This window comes from Sus scrofa, chromosome 3 (genome assembly GCF_054392235.1).
Source record: "Sus scrofa isolate SSC_HxYL_T2T_F1_AM1 chromosome 3, Sscrofa_HxYL_maternal_Yorkshire_Landrace_v2.0, whole genome shotgun sequence".
NCBI classification, from domain to species: domain Eukaryota; kingdom Metazoa; phylum Chordata; class Mammalia; order Artiodactyla; family Suidae; genus Sus; species Sus scrofa.
Window position 1 is genome coordinate 8,266,701 of NC_139385.1, and position 18,137 is coordinate 8,284,837.

At 50.3% G+C, this 18,137-nt stretch overlaps 1 protein-coding gene and 1 long non-coding RNA gene across 20 annotated transcripts in view; one reads left to right on the forward strand and one right to left on the reverse strand.

Moving 5' to 3' along the window:
• AGFG2 (ArfGAP with FG repeats 2) overlaps nt 1-18,137 on the forward strand; it is a 22,013-nt gene continuing 3,876 nt past the window's right edge. The window contains exons 1-7 of one of the 2 annotated variants that reach the window (XM_013995456.3): nt 1-3,601; nt 8,890-8,983; nt 9,807-9,922; nt 10,990-11,143; nt 11,710-11,875; nt 12,673-12,798; nt 13,447-13,479. In XM_013995456.3, coding sequence (XP_013850910.1) covers nt 8,930-8,983; nt 9,807-9,922; nt 10,990-11,143; nt 11,710-11,875; nt 12,673-12,798; nt 13,447-13,479 — 649 coding nt within the window. In that variant the 5' untranslated portion in view covers nt 1-3,601; nt 8,890-8,929. The remainder of the gene's footprint in view (nt 3,602-8,889; nt 8,984-9,806; nt 9,923-10,989; nt 11,144-11,709; nt 11,876-12,672; nt 12,799-13,446; nt 13,480-18,137) is intronic. The other variant, XM_005661910.4, reaches the window with a different exon arrangement.
• Nucleotides 15,163-18,137, reverse strand: part of LOC106509647 (uncharacterized) — an 11,464-nt gene continuing 8,489 nt past the window's right edge. For 10 of the 18 annotated variants that reach the window (XR_014840170.1, XR_014840166.1, XR_014840168.1 and 7 more), the window contains 2 exons: nt 16,371-16,458; nt 15,163-15,761 (listed from right to left, as the gene is read on the reverse strand). This is a non-coding gene — a long non-coding RNA (uncharacterized LOC106509647). Of the gene's footprint in view, nt 15,762-16,370; nt 16,459-16,576; nt 16,737-16,813; nt 16,934-18,137 lie in introns of those variants that run through there. The other 8 variants (XR_014840176.1, XR_014840173.1, XR_014840171.1 and 5 more) reach the window with 2 other exon arrangements.

Consider the following 18,137-nt stretch of genomic DNA (forward strand, 5'->3'; position numbering starts at 1 on the left):
GAGGAGTCTCGCGCGGATGCCGCCGGCTCCCTAGCTTCTGTCAGGGGAGCCGGGCGTGCAGAGGCGGCAGAGGAGGCGGGAAGGCGGCAGTGGTTGAAGGGGCGATTGCTGACTTGCCGGGAGGAGGTCTGCGGGATTGAGCGGCCATGGTGATGGCGGCGAAGAAGGGCCCAGGACCAGGTGGCGGGGTCGGCGGGGGAAAGGCGGAGGCAGAGGCGGCCTCCGAGGTGTGGTGTCGTCGGGTGCGGGAGCTGGGAGGCTGCAGCCAGGCCGGGAACCGCCACTGCTTCGAGTGCGCCCAGCGCGGGGTCACCTACGTGGATATCACTGTGGGCAGCTTCGTCTGTACCACCTGCTCCGGCCTCCTGTGAGTGGAACGACACTGGGGGAGGACAGGGAAGAAGCAGCGGAGTGTTGGCGTTGGGGACAGTGGGACCCCGGGCAGAGGGACAGAGCTGAGGTTGGGGGCGGCGGGGAGGCCTGGGACGCGCGGGATGTGCAGAGAGGGTCGTCTGCTGCAGAATTGTCATGGGAAAGGGAGAGGATCAGAGGAGACAAGACACGCTTGGAGTCGCGTTGCAGCGGAAAGGAAGGGAATGAGAGAACTGGAGAAACTCCCTAAAGGAGGCGACAATTGAAGGATTCTGGGGGTGAGGGGGTTAGAGATTTTAAAAGCTGGAAGATGACAAAAACACCTTGAAAGGGAACCTCGTGTAGGTGGAGGGCAAGCAAGAAAGCAGTAGAGCAAGCTAGGCTCAGAATGAAGGGGTACCTTTCTTCCCTCTGGCTTGTGCCCATCCTGGAGTGTGGGACGGAGAAAACGATTTAAAATAGGTAAGTTAACCCACCTCGACAAGAAGAGATAATGACAGGTACAGAGCCCTGTTCCAATGTTCAGGAGCAGATTCTAATCTTTGGAATGCTACCCAGAGGGAAATTTCTTACAAATCTAAGAGATGCTGGTGGATTGCCCTGTTAGAGAACTTAACTTTTCCAAAGGTTTGGGGTTCTGGGTGAGCCATCCTTAAGTGTAATAATTTACACTTTTAAGCTCCTTGTTGCCATGCCTTGCTCCTGGTAGTAGCATCTGGCACCTCTTCCTAGATTTGAGGGGGCTTTGTTGTATAATCTGCAATGCTACCCTAGAGGTTGGCACTCTGTTTGGTCATGCCTGAGCTAATTTAGAGCCATGGTTCCAGCCCAGATTTCTGGTTACATAGTAAGGTTCTTCTTACCCCTTAGGGAATTATCTGGTTAGATGCATGACTAACATGTGATACCAAGCCTGTCTATTTTTTTAAGTTTATCAAGGGATTTATTTTGACTTTTTAGTATTAATACATTGGTTGGTTGATTTCATTTTTAACTAGGAGTGCATCCCTTGTTTCTTCTCACACCTTTAGGAGCCGAAGAGGGAGCAGCATTGTTCTTGCGTGACAGATGGGAGAACAGAACCAAAGAGAGGTTTAGTAACTTATTCAGTGCCAGATGGGGGTTGCTGTTTTCAGCCTTTGTTGTTTGATATTAGCTCTGATCATGGCAGAACAGAAATGAGAATCCAGGTCTCCTCATACAGTTTAGGATTTCTCTGTTCAGTTTTTACCTCCTTAGTCAATCTTCTATGTTGATCAACCTGTGTGCTGTGAGGATAGACCTGATTTTAGCCTAAGTGAAAAGCACTGTGGCTCTTGGGACAGTGGTTTAGAACCAAACAGGAATGTGTCAAAAGTAGAGAGAGGCTCAAATGAAGTAGAAGGATAGAGACCTGAGGCTGGGACCTACTTTGAGGAGAATAGGAGCAAAGTTTAGGAATATTTATAGCATAGAGTAGAAAGCAGATTCCTGAAGATCCTGTTATGAAAAGGCAAATCTGATTATAGAGTCTGGAGAGAAGTAAAAGGAAGCAGGGGGATAAAATTGATGGCATACCAGAGTCTAGGCCCCAAGAAGAAAATGTTAGGAAACAGTGTTAATTCATTCCCATGGTTACTGTGATGGCATGAAAGATAAAATACTGAATAAATGGCAAGTGCTGACATCATTATCATTAGTTCATAGATCTTGGTTTAAAGTATCCTGTAGATAACATTTCCCTTCTACAATGAATATCCCTCAATCAGGACAGAAGGAGGGCCAAGGGATGTGGCTCACATTAAAAACCTGGTTTCTTCTGCTGGAAAAGTTAACTCCTTCATATCAGTGCACAATTTGCAGAACTTTCCCACTTTCCCCTGTGGTCTTTATTGTTGATCTCACTGCTGACAAGTCAAAACATCTGTGATCTGGACAGACACTGGGTGGAGGTAAGTGTGGCCTAAGGATTGATTAATAGAGAAGTATTTTAAGAGGCTTGTCTCTGTCTGTGGTGTATGAACTTGCAACTAGGGGCTTAGCTCCTTAAGAACTTAAGTTACAGTAGGACCAGGTAGGGGGAGTCCACCAACCCTCCCCTCCTTTTTTTAGTTTCAAAAAATTCTAGAAAGAATATTTTTGCCTAGTATTTTTGGCGAAGCATTATGAGAATCGCTCAGAATGATTCTTGCGACAGTAGACTTGAGGGAACACATTTTGATAGTTGGGAAATGAGAAGCTAGGCCACCCCTTTGTTAGCCGGAAGAGTGAAGGGTCAAGAAGCTGGACCAATACGTGAAGCTGCACTGAAGGCATATAGAGATGATAAGGAGAGACAGGTCAGAAGCAGCTCTACAAGAAAGCTGTGACATCCCTGGCTGGGAAGGGCTGCCCTGGTTCTGGTGGTTTGGTACTTCTCCTTTGCTAATTGGAATTGTAATTAGCATACACTAGGACAAGGCATATAAAGCTTGAAGGGGAGCGGGGGCTTCACAAAGTGTTACCTGTGTCTTTTGATGGACTTCTGGGAGCTGGCAGGTGGGTCAGAGGCAGAATACGGGATGGGGCGTGCTTCCTGCTGCCTGCAGAGTTGGGAGGGGGCACACACAGTCCAGCAGGCAGTGGAGAGGCATGGCTCCTCCGTGATGCATACATCTTAAATCCACATGGTTGACCATAGGATTCTTTGGTGCTAGGAAGTGAAAAATTGTAGTAGGCCAATAGCACACACGTTCAGTCAGTCAGTCAACAAACATTTATTGTCTCTCAAGCCCCAGCCACTGTTATAGGCACTGGAGATATGGTAATGAACAAAACTGACAAAGTCTCATCTTCATGTAGCTTGCATCCTAGTGGAGGCCATAGGCTGTAAATAAATCATAAATACATAATATAAGGTAGTGGTAAGTGCTTTGAAGTAAACTAAGGCTCAGGATGGGTTAGAGAGTGAGGGGCTCATACTGAGGATGACGATGAAAAGGATGAAAAGAGAAGAAATACTCTTTCTCAAAATGAAGAGGATGTTGCCGGGGTTGAGGCCGGGGGTGTGCGGCGGAGTTGAAGTATCACACTTAGCCCTATAGGCAGCGAAAGGAGACAGCAGGATTGAAAGCCAGTTTTCTGTTGACTGTGTTACAAACATGTTTTCTACATAGGGGGATGGAGTGTCCTGGGGGCAGTGAGCAGAATTACCAGGGTTCCCATCTGGCTGGACTGACTGATAGAACAAAGTTGACTGTTCCAACTGAAGGTGAATTTCCCAAGATCTGAAGAAAAAACATGAGATTTTAATATTGGTGGGTGGGTATGATTATGCTTCCTCTCTGCGTGTGTGAGTTCATTCTTGCTCTCTTTTTAAATGAGAAGTATTTTCTCAGCTGTAGCAAAAGCCCACAGTGTTGGTGTGAAGGCCTGAGAGAGAAGCTGCTAGTTTCTGCTGTTTCTAAATTTACATGCATGCTGCCACAATTGTAGGTCCCAAATTTGACCTAGTTTTATTCATTTGGTTTTCTTCCAATACCTAGTTTCCTTAACCTGGATATAGATCCATTTATTTTCCCTATACATGTGCCTGTTTGTTTACTTTTATTTCTAACTCTTCCAATAGAAGATGATTCTGCTGCTTTTGAAAAGAATTTACTTCCAAAGCAGTGCCTCAGTATTCTTTCTTGTTCTGGTTGGCTTGGGTGCCTCAATGAATAAACCACTTTTCTTTTAAAAGAAAATAGATGGAGGCCTGAGATCTCACTGGCATCAGGGCAGGGCACTATCTTTGACACCCAGTTTTTCACCCAAGTATGTGACGTGCTTCCCGCACCAGGTCTGTGTTCTGGGGGGTGGGGGTGTCTTTTTAGGGCCCCATGTGTGGCATATGGAGGTTCCCAGGCTACGGGTCGAATTGAGCTGTAGCCACTGGCCTACACCACAGCCACAGCAATGCCGGATCCTTAACCCACTGAGAAGGGCCAGGGATCGAACCTGAGTCTTCATGGATACTAGTCAGATTTGTTTCCACTGAGCCACGACAGGAACGCCCCTTGCCCTGTTTTTGCCTATCCTTAAATCCACCCTCCTTCAGGTCTCAGTCCTTGTCTCTCCTGCTTCTGCACAACTTTACTGACAATGGGATTAGGTCAGGATTAAGGTGGACAGAGCTCTGGACTGGGTGTCAGCTCTTTATTTGTGACACATTGCTACCCTCCTGGTGCCTTAGTTTCCCTGTCGGTCTCGCTAGTAGCTGTTCCAGCTGAAGCACTTTTATCTCCAGGGAAGGAAACGTGTAGTATGTTGTTCAATAATTCAGTACTTTTCCATCTGTCTGGGGTGGAGAGGTAGACGTATGCCTTGCTCTTATTTTCGTCCTCCCCCTCCATCCCCTCCACCTCACCTTTCATATTCACGTCTGCTGGGCAGAGGTGGACAGGGTCTCTCAAATGACAGATTTGACAACTTGTCAAATCTTGGACAACTTGAAAAGTCCCTAAGAAAATCATCAATTACCAAAGGGATGAGATTGCCAAAGAGGGGGCAGGAATGAGAAAGGATTGAGATTGCACCTGAAGAGGAAGGTAGCTGGCGATAGGATTCTACAAGGTTCTCTGTGAGGGCAGCTGTTTTTTTTTGGGGGGGGGGGGGCTTGTCTGGGAGTTTTCTGGGCTGCACCTGCAGAATATGGAAGTTCCCGGGCCAGGGAACAAATCTGAGCCACAGCTGCAGCAATGCCGGATCCTTAACCCACTGTACCATGGCTGGGGATAGAACCCGAGCCACTGCAGAGAAATGTCAGATCCTTAGCCCGCTGCGCCACAGCAGGAATTCCAAGGGGGCAGCTGTCTATTCTTGTCACTGAGAAAGAACTTCAGGAATGGACTGAAGCAGTGAGATAAAGAAGAAATCCCCCAAACTAGTGAAATTGACCTTGGAGCAAGGTCACAGGGGAGCCGTCCTAATAGCAACTCTTGGCAAGGTCTGAGTCCAAGGTAAGAGCTAACCCGGCTTAGCCAAACCCTGCTCAGAGGCAGAGGAATAGAATTCCAGGAGCAAAGGAACACAATCTAAGGTGTTTGAATTTGAACACAAATATTCAGAGGTAAGGAATTCCCAGGTCCAAACCTGGCATGAGTGAAAGAACTTGGGCGCTGGGTAGAATGGTTTTTTTCCACTGTCGACCTGGCAGAACCTTCTTAGCTGAGCAGCTGAGCAGGTTTGAGGCTTTTACGAAGCAAGATAGAAGCAAAATAGAAGCAAAATATGGGCCAGTTCGAGGATGATGACCACAGAGAAACAGAAGGTGTGGTATTTGCAGAAAGAGTAGTATGCTTACTAGAATCAAAGGGAAGGAAAGAAGCAGAGAGAGAGAGGCTTGGGCAGACTTCAGGATCTCTGCAAGTTGCTTCCCTTGCCAAGTAATTCCGAGTACTTCAAAGAATGACTCCGAGTACTTCACATGCCATTTAGGCGCCCTGTAAAAAAGAAACCCGAGTAGAAGACGACCATGACTGGCCTGAGGCTGGCGCACCAGCAGTTTACCTTGCTTTCAATTAGGACAGCTTGCCCTGTTCTGGGCAAACACACTTATCTCTATTTCCCCAGCTCCTCCTGGTTTGAAATAACGGAAGAGATTTGCTGTGATAACCAAAGGGCAGGGCCTCCATCTAGCTTTCACTTCTCTGGGGGAGAACCTGAGCGTTATGTTGGGGAGACTGGGTGCAAGCTGGAGAGCTGGGTCTGTTTAATCCAGCGCAGTGATTCCCATCTGGCCCAGTGAATGACTCTGGGAGGTACTAGTAACAGACAACACTCCTAGACCATTTGATTTCAGCTACTGGGAGGCAAGGGGCTCTGGTTTCTAAATGCCTTCTCTCAGCCAGCAGTGGCCTCTGTGATTCAGAGACAGACGCTCTGACTCATAGGCCATGTAACTAGGCCCTCGTCCCGGGCTGCAGAGGGTTGCCTTGTAGACTCTCCCTGCCCCCAAACCATGGCTCTGGTTATACATAATCCAGTCGACAGACATCAAGGTCAGAGCAGTGCTTTTTGTACCGTGCTATGGAAACATCCTGTTCCATGAGATTCATTTGGCCCAAAGCACCTAAATCACTTATTTTCTCTGCCTTTCCTTTATCCTCTCCCCCACACGCCCCCAAAAATCCCCTCCAGTCCCAGCTCAGCCATAGGAAGTTCTGTTGTTCACAGCATCGCCGCTAGACTGATGAGTGGGTCAAGTTCCCGGGGCCCCCCCACGCCCCCCCCCCAAGGAAGCACACCTCCCTGTTTACACTCTGCTCACAGTTCCTGGTTGTCCTTTCAGGAAATGTCAATGACCTTTTTGTGATAGGCTTAGAATCTGTTTTGCTAGTGTAAACATAATACATTTTACTTTTCCCATGACCGCTTCTCTTCCCTCACTGCTGCATCCTGGTGCCACATCCTCCCCGACCTGACCATGTGCACCTAAACGGCACCCTGCTGCGCTGAGGCGTGCCCTTGTCTGGGCTCCCTGCACCCTTCTTGGAAACGAGTGCCTGGAAATTGAGAACTAGGTCCTCTAATTTTTGTATCCCCTACAGTGCCGACCACAATGCCTTGTATTTTGGCAAAGTAAATATTTGTTAGTGGGAGGTGAAGAGGCAGCCCGGGATCATAGAACAGAGAGGTCTGCTCTGGCCAGACCTCAGAAAGGCCTGGCATTCACGGGGGAAGGGCGTAGTGGTTAAGGGGAGAAGGGCTGAGGGTATAAAAGCAGACTGTCTTGACTTTGGGACAAAACAAAACCAAGCCGTTACAAAAGAGAGGCTCTGGGAGAGAAAACTGGAATCTCTCTGACATGTACTCAGGAGGGCGTCCAGGTCAAATCAAGTTTAAGAGCTGTTGTTTGACACCTGGTTACAAAGCCTTGCTTTTGGTTTTCCCTGCTCTCATCTTTCCTCCGGGCATCCATCCTCTTTGATATTGCTTCTCTTTTAAAGGGGTATTTTGAGACCCATCAGAGTCTGAAAACAACCCCAAGTGTAGCGTCCAGTGTTCCTCCTGTCCTTGGTTAGAATCTCAAAATCAGCCATTTAGAGCAGCCGCCCTTCGCCGTGTACTGCGTACTCTGCGCCTTCTCCCCAGCCCAGCTGCCTTCACTTAGGCTAACCCACTCACTGCCCTGCTGCCAGGCTAGCCGGGCACCTTCTTCAGCATGTGCACCTATGAGCTTGAACGTGCACATTCTCCCTTTTCCGACGGTTGCCATTTGGCAAGTTTTGTTGGCTTTCCTGAGGGCATCGGCCAGGACCCTATTCTGGAGTTACTTTACTTTCATGTCTTGGTTTTCCCACTTTTTCCAGGGCAGTGAAAGCCTGAAGAGGCTCCTCAGTTGAGTCTGCCTTTCCTGCATGTGGTCTTTCACTCCCGGCCCCAGGGCCTAGTTTGTTTTGGTTCAGCCAGTTTTGTTTTAATCTAATGAAGGCAGTGAGTCTAGACTAGAATAAAACGGAAGGTAAAGAAAGGGGAACCTCTGAAACCCTGCCCGGTTCAGCTTGTAGTTCCTGCTAGAACACTCCGAAGGGCAGCGGAATGGGGCTAGGAAGCCTTCTCTGCTGTAATCTCCACAGGGCATCTGTGGGCAGAGCTGGACTCCCAGGGAGTTAACAGAACACACAGGGCCGGCACAAAACATCACTACAGGATGTGTGTTCCTGACTCTTGCCAGTCTCACATCCCATGCTTGAACCTGACTTCCTCCTGCTTCGCTGAAAGATCTAGAAGTAAGAAAGTCTGGAATACTTCTTTCCCCCAAGATCACTTCCTAAAAGACAAGGCCCCACTCCATCCTTACACCACGCCAGCCTCCCATGTAGACAAGAGGAGCAGCCAGCCTGGGCACTCTTTTGTCTCTGAATCTCCGTTGGTACTACAGTCACGTGCCTTCATTTTTGCCTTCCCTCGTGCTTGAGGGGTTCGTGTCTTCATGGGCTCTGGGACCTTGAGGATGTGCTGTAGATCTGAAACAATGATAAAGCCAGAACTGGGAAGTGGTCACAGGCCTGAGTTCCCACAAGTACCCCTTCAGCCTCAACACTGAACTGCTAGGGTCTGAGCCGAGGGAGAGCAGGCCACTGGGTGGGGGCCCCATCTTCTTCTGCAGAATGACTGGGGTCCCAGGATGTTCCCAGGATCTCTTATGAGAAGCGTCCAGAACATTCTTGCTTCCCTTCTTTCCTTGAACGAGGAAGTAGCTTCAGAGAGTTTAACGTTTGTGTTGGTTTAGTCTTTCTCCCTCCCTCTCCTCCCACAAACAGAACTGCGGTGTTAACGGCCTTCTACTTTTTTTTCCTTTTTTTTTTCTTTTTTTTTTTTTTTAACGGGTGCACCTCTGGCATGTGGAAGTTCCCAAGCTAGGGGTTGAATCAGAGCCAGTCGGATCCTGAACCCACTGAGCAAGGCCGGGGATCGAACCTGCATCCTCACAGACAGTGTCGGGTTTTTAACCCGCTGAGCCACAACCGCAACTCCGGCATTCAACTTCTTTTTCGTTCCATTTCGCTCCCACAGGAGAGGGCTGAACCCCCCTCATCGAGTCAAGTCCATCTCCATGACAACCTTCACAGAGCCTGAAGTAGTGTTCCTGCAGTCCCGGGGAAACGAGGTGAGCCCCCACTGCCAGCTCTGGTTGCCCTGTCAGCAGAGCTTTGCCTCATGATCATAGGAAAACCCTACTGTTTTCTTTTTTGTTCCAGTTCCTCTTATTTTTTAGTATGTAAGGTATCTTATCTCATGTCCACGTGTATGTGCATGAATCTTAGTTACACAGACTGTGGTTTGTCTGGGCCTCTTGGAGGAATCAGGGGAAGGAGCAGAATGCCTGTTGGGGTGGCCCCTGGGCACTGGAGGGGGCAGTGCCCCACACTAATGGGTGTTCAGGTTGACGGGCGCCTCTGAGGAAGAGCTCCGGGAGCCAGCTCCGCTGACTTGAGCCTCAGCAACCGGGTTTAAGCCCATGTTGTTAACTTGAAAATGAGTTAATCCCCTTCTCCGGCTAAATCTGCAGATGGGAAGATAGATGCCAGCCTGGGTGTTAGCAGCACCCCTAGCTCACGGGGGATGGACTTACTTGCAGGGTGCCAGCAAGGGCCTCTGGAGAGTGCTCGGGGAGCCACAGCTCTGAAAATTGTTCCTGACCCACCCCCATCCTAATTTAGTTCCCCGTACTTCTCACGGCCCTTTATTTTCTTTCACAAGGTTTGTCATGCGTCATTCTAAACGTATTTGTATTTATCTAAGGCATGACCTTGCCCTTAGATGAGGGGCTCTGTGAGGACAGGGGTCATATCTGTCGTGGAAGGGTACCCACATCCTTACCCTCTGTCCAGGCTCAAGAAATCTTTACTGATGAAGACGCTGGAAATGGCACTATTCCCATTCCAGGTTTTCTGCCCCAACTCCTCTGTCGCCTGACTTCATTCCTTTAGGTGTGCAGGAAGATTTGGCTGGGGCTTTTTGATGCTCGGACATCCTTAATACCAGATTCCAGGGATCCTCAGAAAGTGAAGGAGTTTCTCCAGGAAAAATATGAGAAGAAGAGATGGTAAGGGGGCGGAAGGGATCGCACTGGAGAGAGGTGTCCTAGGCGTGCTTCGTCCTACAGGCCAGTTTCCAGAGTTGAATCAGGGCTTCTCTCAAAGGCTAGATGAGGGTTGAGTCTCTTCCCCTCAGATTCAGTGAGGGCTAAGTTCTGACTTCAAACAATAAAGGCACAGGAAAGAACAACGTGCTCTTGGTCACTAAGCCTGCAGGTTGGGGACCCTCTTTTGGGAAGACAGTAGACTGGAGGGGAGAGCAAGGCCCCCGACTAGGGAATGTGGTCAATTTTGACGGCTCAGCTGATCTCGTTTATGGGGAGAGGTGGCAGGAAGCACTTGGCCTAAAGCTTTATGCTTTTAACCCATGATGTATACGTACCTTGTTTTCCTGCTGCGGAAACGGCATCTCTGTTCCCCCTTCTCTATCCCCAGGTGTCACTTCCTATTGTTGGATCTCTGGGGTGTGTGCATGCTGGGGGGTAGCTGTGGGGTGGAGAAGAGAATGCAGGGAGCAAAGAGACTGGGAGAGATAAAACAGCATTTTGGACACAGAAGATACATCCCAAGCAGAGACCACATCCACTGGAGTGCAAGGGGATTTTATGAGAAGTAGCGGGAGCCAGCGGGATGGATGGTGAGCACTTAGAAGACAAGGGGGCAGAGACTTTTTTATGGGGCTGAGAAGCAGGAGCTTGAAGACACTCCCAGCAAATAAAAGGGGCCCTTGAGTAGGAAGCTGGAAAATAGGGTCACCTAGGTCAGCATGATTGCGGGTGTTAGTACTTGAAACTCAGATGGTTTGACACGTCAGAAGGAGGTGGGAGAGGTGAGGGGCAAAGAGACACAAGCCAGAGCAAACGGAACATTCCTGAGGAAGAAAAGGAGCATCTGACAGTAGAGGAGAAGCTCAAGTTGGGCAGAACTTTGCTAAGTTGCTAAATTCCCTTTAAGTTCAGAAAATAGGAAAATGAGAAAAGGCTTTGACTGCTATTACCTGTGTTTTCTCAAGTACCTAAGCTGAGCGAGGTCCGAGGTCCCCCACCCCTCTCAGCGCAACTCTTCTTTCTCAAAGGTATGTCCCCCCAGACCAAGTCAAGGGGCCCGAGTATACCAAAGGCAGTGCCTCCACCCCAGTCCAGGGCTCCATCCCGGAAGGGAAGCCCCTGCGGACACTTCTGGGAGACCCCGTGCCATCTCTCTCAGCTGCTGCCTCCACCTCCAGCCAGGTAACTCTCAGATCTGTGCCCCAACATTACTTGGGGATTTGGGCGGTAGGGGTGTCAGTTTCCTCAATCAAATCTCCTGGACCTAGCAGACGGCGGTACAGGACATGTGAGTTGGTTCTTGGCCCCGCTGTTACCTCTGTCTTGCATCTCTCACTGTGGACTTGTATGTTTGGGAAGAAAGGACCCAACAGGAAGTGGCCTTTAGGGGTGTCAGAGTATCACCTTCAACCCTGACCCTCCCTCCAAGGAAAGACAGAGGGGCCAGGAAGCTGCTTCAAGCACCTGGGAAGGATGAGGCAGTAACAGCTCCGGGGGGGCTGTTGGGCAACACCCCTGTGTATCTCAGGCTTACCTTGACGAACAGGCTCCAAAGTGTGTGGTTCTGGGAGCTGGCGCACTGAGATGACGAGGGATTAGGTGTGAGCAGGGCTCAGGCAACTTCTGCCCAGGAAACCTCTCCCTCTCCTCTCTCCACCTGCCCATCTGGGGGCAGCCCGGGGTGCCGTGCAGGGGCCTGAGTCATGTCGGGGATTCCAAGCGCTGCGTGTACTGCCTTCTCTTCCAAGGCTGTCAGTCAGTCTCAGCCTCGGACGTCCCAGCCCCGGAGCTCTCAGCCAGCTCCCCACTCCTCAGTCAAAAAAGCCAGTACGGACCTGCTGGCTGACATCGGCGGAGACCCTTTCGCTGCTCCCCAGGTGGCACCAGCTTTTGCTGCATTCCCAGCCTTTGGGGGTAAGTGGACTTGGGATAGAACCTTTCCACAGCATAGGTCCCCCAACACAAGGAATTCACTTGCCTCTAGCTCTCTGCAGGAATGAACGTGCGGGTAACTCTGGGGGGGGTGGGGTTCAGGTGAGCACAGCCAGGCTTAGGGTTGGGAGTTTGACCGTAAAGCCGTACAGCTGGGGGGTCCTAGCACTCCCTTTTAGAGCACAGGAAAGAGCCTTTCCTACTGCTTTCTCTATTAAAATGGGGCAAGAGGGAGTTCCCTGCTGGTATAGTGGTTAGGACTCGGCATTTTCACTGCTGTGGCCCAGGTTCAATCCCTGATCTGGGAACTGATATCTCACATGATGGCACTGCATGGTGCAGCCAAAAAAAATCAATCAGTCAATCAAAGGAGGCTAGGGAATTGTCATGTGTTCCCCCGCCCTCTTCCCAGAGATCAGCGGTGCCAATAGAGTGTTGCCCGAAAGAGTTATCTAGTTTCCCTTTTGCCTCTTTAAGCCCTTTCCCCGCAACAAAAATTTTTTCCCATTATTCCGCCCAAACTGGGCCCTGACAGAAATGTTAATGCCTCATGGAGTAAAGATACAAAATGGAGAGTGAGCCTGGAGGCCGCTGAGATCCCCTATCCGTCTGCATGTGTCTGACCCTCTGTCTCAGGCTTCTGCCAGCTCCCTCTGAAGAGGACCCTGTGGGAAGCCGATGTCCCACTGGGTGGCCTTTGGCCTTGAGAGTTAGCCTGGGTGGCACAGATTCCATAGCATTCTATATAGACATAACCTTAACGCTCTCTCCACCTACAGGCCAAACGCCGTCCCACGGGGGCTTTGCCAACTTCGATGCCTTTGGCAGCAGCGCCAGCTCCTCTGCGTTTGGAAGCATTCCTCCTGCTGGCCAAGCCCCGTTCCCGGCCCAGCCGGTGCCCCCAGGTAAACTCTGCCCCTCCCACCTCCCCTCTCTCTCTCTCTCTCTCACACCCGCCCCAGCTGTCCACACGCATACATCACCCTCCATTCACGTGTGCGGCCGGCCCAAGGACCTGGACAAAGGGACGCTCCAGAAGGAGGAGAGGAGTGTGGTGCAGTTCCCATCAGGAAGAAGGGGCTCTGTTGTAGTTTTTTCTCATAAGGAAAATGGCTACGACCGCAGCAGGAGCCGTCTAGGTTGCTCGCCAGGAGGTCGCTGATAGGGACGCAGGGGAGACCTGAGTCCTAGGAACCCTGAGAATGGACATGGCCTTTCCCCTAGAGCGCCCCCAGGGCCAGGCTGGGTCAGCGTCCGAGGGGGTCTACAGACGTCCTCACGCAGCCCTCAGACAGCAGCAGCCTGCAGACCCTGTGTTGTGCTGGTCATGTACCATCAAGAGTCCAAAGGCCCCTAAAGCAGTGGGTTCCTCCCTACGCCCCCCTCGTCTGTCTTCAGAGCTGTCAGGCTGCCCCCTTCCTTTGGAAATCCTGCACCCTGGAGGGCAGGGCAGCACAGCGAGGACAGACGTCTGAGGACAGCCAGTGACTGACACTCTCTCTCTCTCCCCTCCCCACCTGCCTGGCCTTGCCCTTTCCCACCCTCACTGCCAGCCAGTCGGATGCTAGCGGGAAGTTACAGCTTTGGTAAGTTATTCTTCCACCCCACAGCCAACCCAAGGCAAGAGCCCCATCTCAGATCATCTGACCCCAGAGTTTTGAGGTCTGGAAGGAACCCCTCAAATGTAGCCCTTTTACAGAGGAGGCTACAGCTCAGGAGTTCCTGACTCTCTGCTCTGCCCACAGCCCTCCCACCTCCCACCAGGGACTGGTTGCTTTTGTTTTTATCTTTATATATATTTTGGGGGGGGGCACACCCTGGCATATGGAAGTTCCCAGGCTAGGGGTTGAATTGGAGCTGCAGCTGCCAGCCTACACTAGGGCCACATCAACATGGGATCCAAGCTGTGTCTGCGACCTAAACCACAGCTCAAGGCAACGCCAGATCCTTAACCCTCTGAGCGAGGCTAGGGATCAAACCTTCATCCTCATGGATACTAGTCAGCTTCGTTACTGCTGAGCCACGATGGGAACTCTTAATATTTTTGAATGGAACAAGAAGAGACATTTTATATTGATAGAAGTTAAAATTCACAACAAAGTTCTCACACTGTGAATTTAAAGTAACTGACAGGGTAGCCTTGAAATTCATAAAGCAAAAACAGACACGTGAAAATTTAATAAACCAGCAAGATTAATAGATGGTGTAGACAGACAGGAAGTAGACCATCTGAGTAACACTTGAAGGAGTCTGACCTAAGAAATATAGAGGAACTCTGTAACAAAAAAGAAAATATATATTGTTTTCAAACATATAACCCATGTATAATCTGACCATATGCTGGGAAACAAAATCGCAAATTCTAACAGAGAAATTGCATAGGTCACTTTCTATATGGTAAAAGATGTCCTGGAGTTCCCATCATGGCAAAGTGGTTAACGAATCCGACTAGGAACCATGAGGTTGCAGGTTTGGTCCCTGCCCTTGCTCAGTGGGTTAATGATCTGGCATTGCTGTGAGCTGTGGTGTAGGTTGCAGATGCAGCTCGGATCCCGCGTTGCTGTGGCTCTGGCGTAGGCTGGCGCCTACAGCTCCGATTCGACCCCTAGCCCGGGAACCTCCATATGCAGAAATAGCAAAAAGACAAAAAAAAAAAAAAAAAAAAAAGTCCTAAAAAATTTTCCTAAAACAGGAGTTCCCATTGTGGCTCAGCGGTAACAAACCCAGCTAGTGTCCATAAAGACATAGGTTCGATCCCTGGCCCTGCTCCGTGGGTTAAGGATCTGCCATTACTGTGAGCTGTGGTGTAGGTCACAGATGTGGTATTGCTGTGGCATAGGCTGGCAGCTGCAGCTCCGATTCGACCCCAAGCTTGGAAACTTCCATATGCCATGGGTACAGCCCTTTAAAAAAAAAAAAATTCCTAAAACAGGAGTTCCCATTGTGGCGCAGCAGAAACGGAGACGACTAGTAACCTTGAGGTTGTGGGTTCGATCCTTGGCCTCCCTCAGTGGGTTAAGGATCCAGCGCTGCCATGAGCTGTGGTGTAGGGTGCAGACGCAGCTTGGATCCTGCGTGGCTGTGGCTGTGGTGTAGGCCGGCAGCTGTAGCTCCCGTCTGACCCCTAGTCTGGGAACCTCCACATGCTGCAGGTGCAGCCCTAGAAACCAAAAAAAAATTTCCTAAAACAATATTTCATGTCCTTAAAGACCTGAAGCATCTAAGGAGAAGATACATACTTACAATGTGGAAAACAAACAAAAAGTTAGTAACCTTAACATAGATGCCTTTTTATTTTATTTTTTTATTTTTTCCCACCCTACAGCATGGGGATCAAGTTACTCTTACATGTATACATTTTTTTCCCCACCCTTTATAGATGCCTTTTTAAAGTCCTCTGAATAAGAGAGATTAGAATAATGGACAAGGGTTAGAAGTAAATTCTACCCCAAAGGGAAATAAAATCACAAATTGAAAATGACCTCAACCTAACTCATCAGAGAAAACGCAAATTAAGATAATAATGTGGCACATTATAGTCACACAAGTTTTAAAGATTTATAATGGCCAGTATTGGGTGGGGAAATAGGCCTTGTGTGTGCTGTTGGTAAGGGTGTAAACGACTACGGGAATGCTGAGTTGAGCGAGAGAGAGCGGTGGTCCCGGGAATGGGGCCAAGGTGGTTAGGAACGGCCACATTTAGAGCTGCTTTCCTCGCGCGACTCATCAGAGCGTGCGCCGAGGAGAGAAGGGAGGCCTCCGCCCCGGAGCTGTCCTGGGCTGAACCTTCTGTCCAGTGTCAGCCCGCACTGGACGCAGAGCCCCCCAGCACCCCGATGGTGTGCAAGGACGCCCCCGTAGTAGCTCCCTGAGGAAAGAAAGTTCCCCATTTTGTAGGTGAGGACACTGGCTCCGCTTGGCCAGTGACTTGGCCAAAACCCAGGTGTCAGATCAGTGGCGGATGCCATTCACTTCCCAGCACACCGTGATCACAGGGGTGTCCCTGTGCGTGTGCCACGAAGAACCGCTGGGTACAAAGTAGGAAGATCTGAGTGAGAGGCGGGTGTCTCTCTGACAAGCCCAGCTGTATTTTTATATCTGAGGGGGAGTAGGGAGAAGGGGAGGTTTCTAAAAGTGCAGTTTTCCTGAAACTCTTAGAAGCTCAGTCCACAAATCCAGCTGTGGGAAGTGAGGCTCTGGAAGTGGCTAAGAAGCCATCAGGAGCACGGCTGCTCCCGGGTCCTCCCAGCCTTGGCCTCCTTTCTGAGAACGGCCCTCTGTGCAGGGCGCCCGCCCGGGGAGCAAGGCCCGCCTCTGCCCTCTAGTGTCCACCAGGCGGCACAGCTCTGCAGGCCTGGAGGGCCCAGGAGCTGCTCTACACCGATGGGCGCGCCCTGACCCCAGGGCCCAGAGCAGGACTGAAGAGTCAGGCCTAAGTGAGGACAGGGAGCTGCATCCCCCTGGAAATTCCTCGTACCTCGAGTCAGGTAGGCAAAGGCAAGGGTGGGGTCTGAGAAGCAGAAGATCCAGCACAAGGTCTCAGGTTTTCCCGGCTTCCTCGAGGCCTGTGGACCGGAGAGGGGTGAAGTCCCGCACTGTTCCTCTGGGAAGCCAGGGGACAGGAGAGTGGCCAAGGAGAGCTCCGTCTTCTGAGCGCTGGCCCTCCCTCAAGAAGCAGCCCACCTCTGGAACCTCTCGGCCGGCGGGCCCTGGCGTCTGTCGTCCCCGCCCGTATCTTGGGTTCTCCAAGTCAGAGCCGGGGCCGGTCAGGAACGCTCAGCTCAGCACCCAGCACAGGGAAGACCCCTTAACCCGGGGTCTGGACACACACAGCAGCCTGACCCTTTAGAAGAGAAGGCATGGAGACTCCCGTTACAGTTCTGAGGGGTTAAAAAAAAAACCCCAAACTTTCCCAACAAGACACGGGGGCTGAGGTGTGAGGGGCTGGGGAGCAGTCTGGCTTTGAGAGCGAGGCTGGCTCTGCCATTTCCTTCCTTGCCTCTTGCCCTCCTCTTTGCCTTTTCCTTCTTCCTCTTGTGTCTGAGAAAGAAAAGTGCCTTCTGAAGGTTACTCCCCCTCATCCTTTCTGCAGGGTTTGGCTGTATCACCTTTCCTGTCTGAACTGCACCTCCACTTTCTCCACTCCTGTGGGCGTCTTCCCCTTTTCCCACAAATGCGATGCAAGGTGCTGGTCCTGCAAAGTGTTTCCGCAGCCTTCCCCACACTGGGCTCCCTCGTGTCCCCTCCTCTCCAAGGCCCTGCCCCTGGGAAAAGGAGCTGGTGGCTTTTTTTTTTTTTTTTTCTTTTTTTGGCCATGCCTGCAGCTGGCAAAAGTTCCCAGACAAGGGATCAAACCTGCACCACAGCAGCAGCCCGAGCTGCCACAGTGACAATGCTGGCTCCTTAACCCTCTGCACCACAAGGGAACTCCTTCATTTACTCATTTCTTATTGTCCTGTTTTTTAACGACATGTGTTATGGTCTAACACACACACTGTTCTGCACCCCGGTGTTTCTTTAAGGTACTGTTATATTTTCATCAGTACATTAAGAGCTCCCTCGGTCTTTTTTATAGCTGCATCCCAGTCCCCTTTATGTCTATCCTGTAATTTATTTCCTCAGTCCCCTGTTGCTAAATATGTAGGATGTTCCAAACTTTTGCTATTAAACAGAGCTGCAGGAGTTCCCTAGTGACACAGTGGGTTAAGGATCTGGCATTGTCAACTGCTATGGCTCAGGTCACTGCTGTGGCGTGGGTTTGATCCCTGGCCTGGGAACTTTCACCTGCCATGGGCACAGCCAGGAAAAAGAAAAAGAGCTCCATAGTTAATAACTTTCTTTGCACAATGGAAAGTTATATCTGTAAGGAAACTCCCAGCAGTGGAATTGGTCCAGTTGATACAGAAAATACATCACTACAAATACGTCAAGTGCTAGGAATGAAAAGAACAAGGTTCTAGAAGAGAAAAATCGAATTCACATCTGGGTCAGGAAGGCCCATGAAGATGGTTCTGTTAAGCCTGCAGGGTGAGTAGGAGTCAGCAGGTCATGTCAAGGGTAGGGCCACTTGTTCAAGACAAGACCGAAAAAAAAAAAGCAAGATTTTTCCCCTTTGTAGCCTCATTTTACCCTCACTACGGCTCAGGGTAGTTGACAGGATCCCACACTCTGGGTGAGACTTAGGTCCTCAGATAAGGAGGCTTTCTTAAAATGATGGGGCCTGGGCCTCTTCTTGCCACACCAC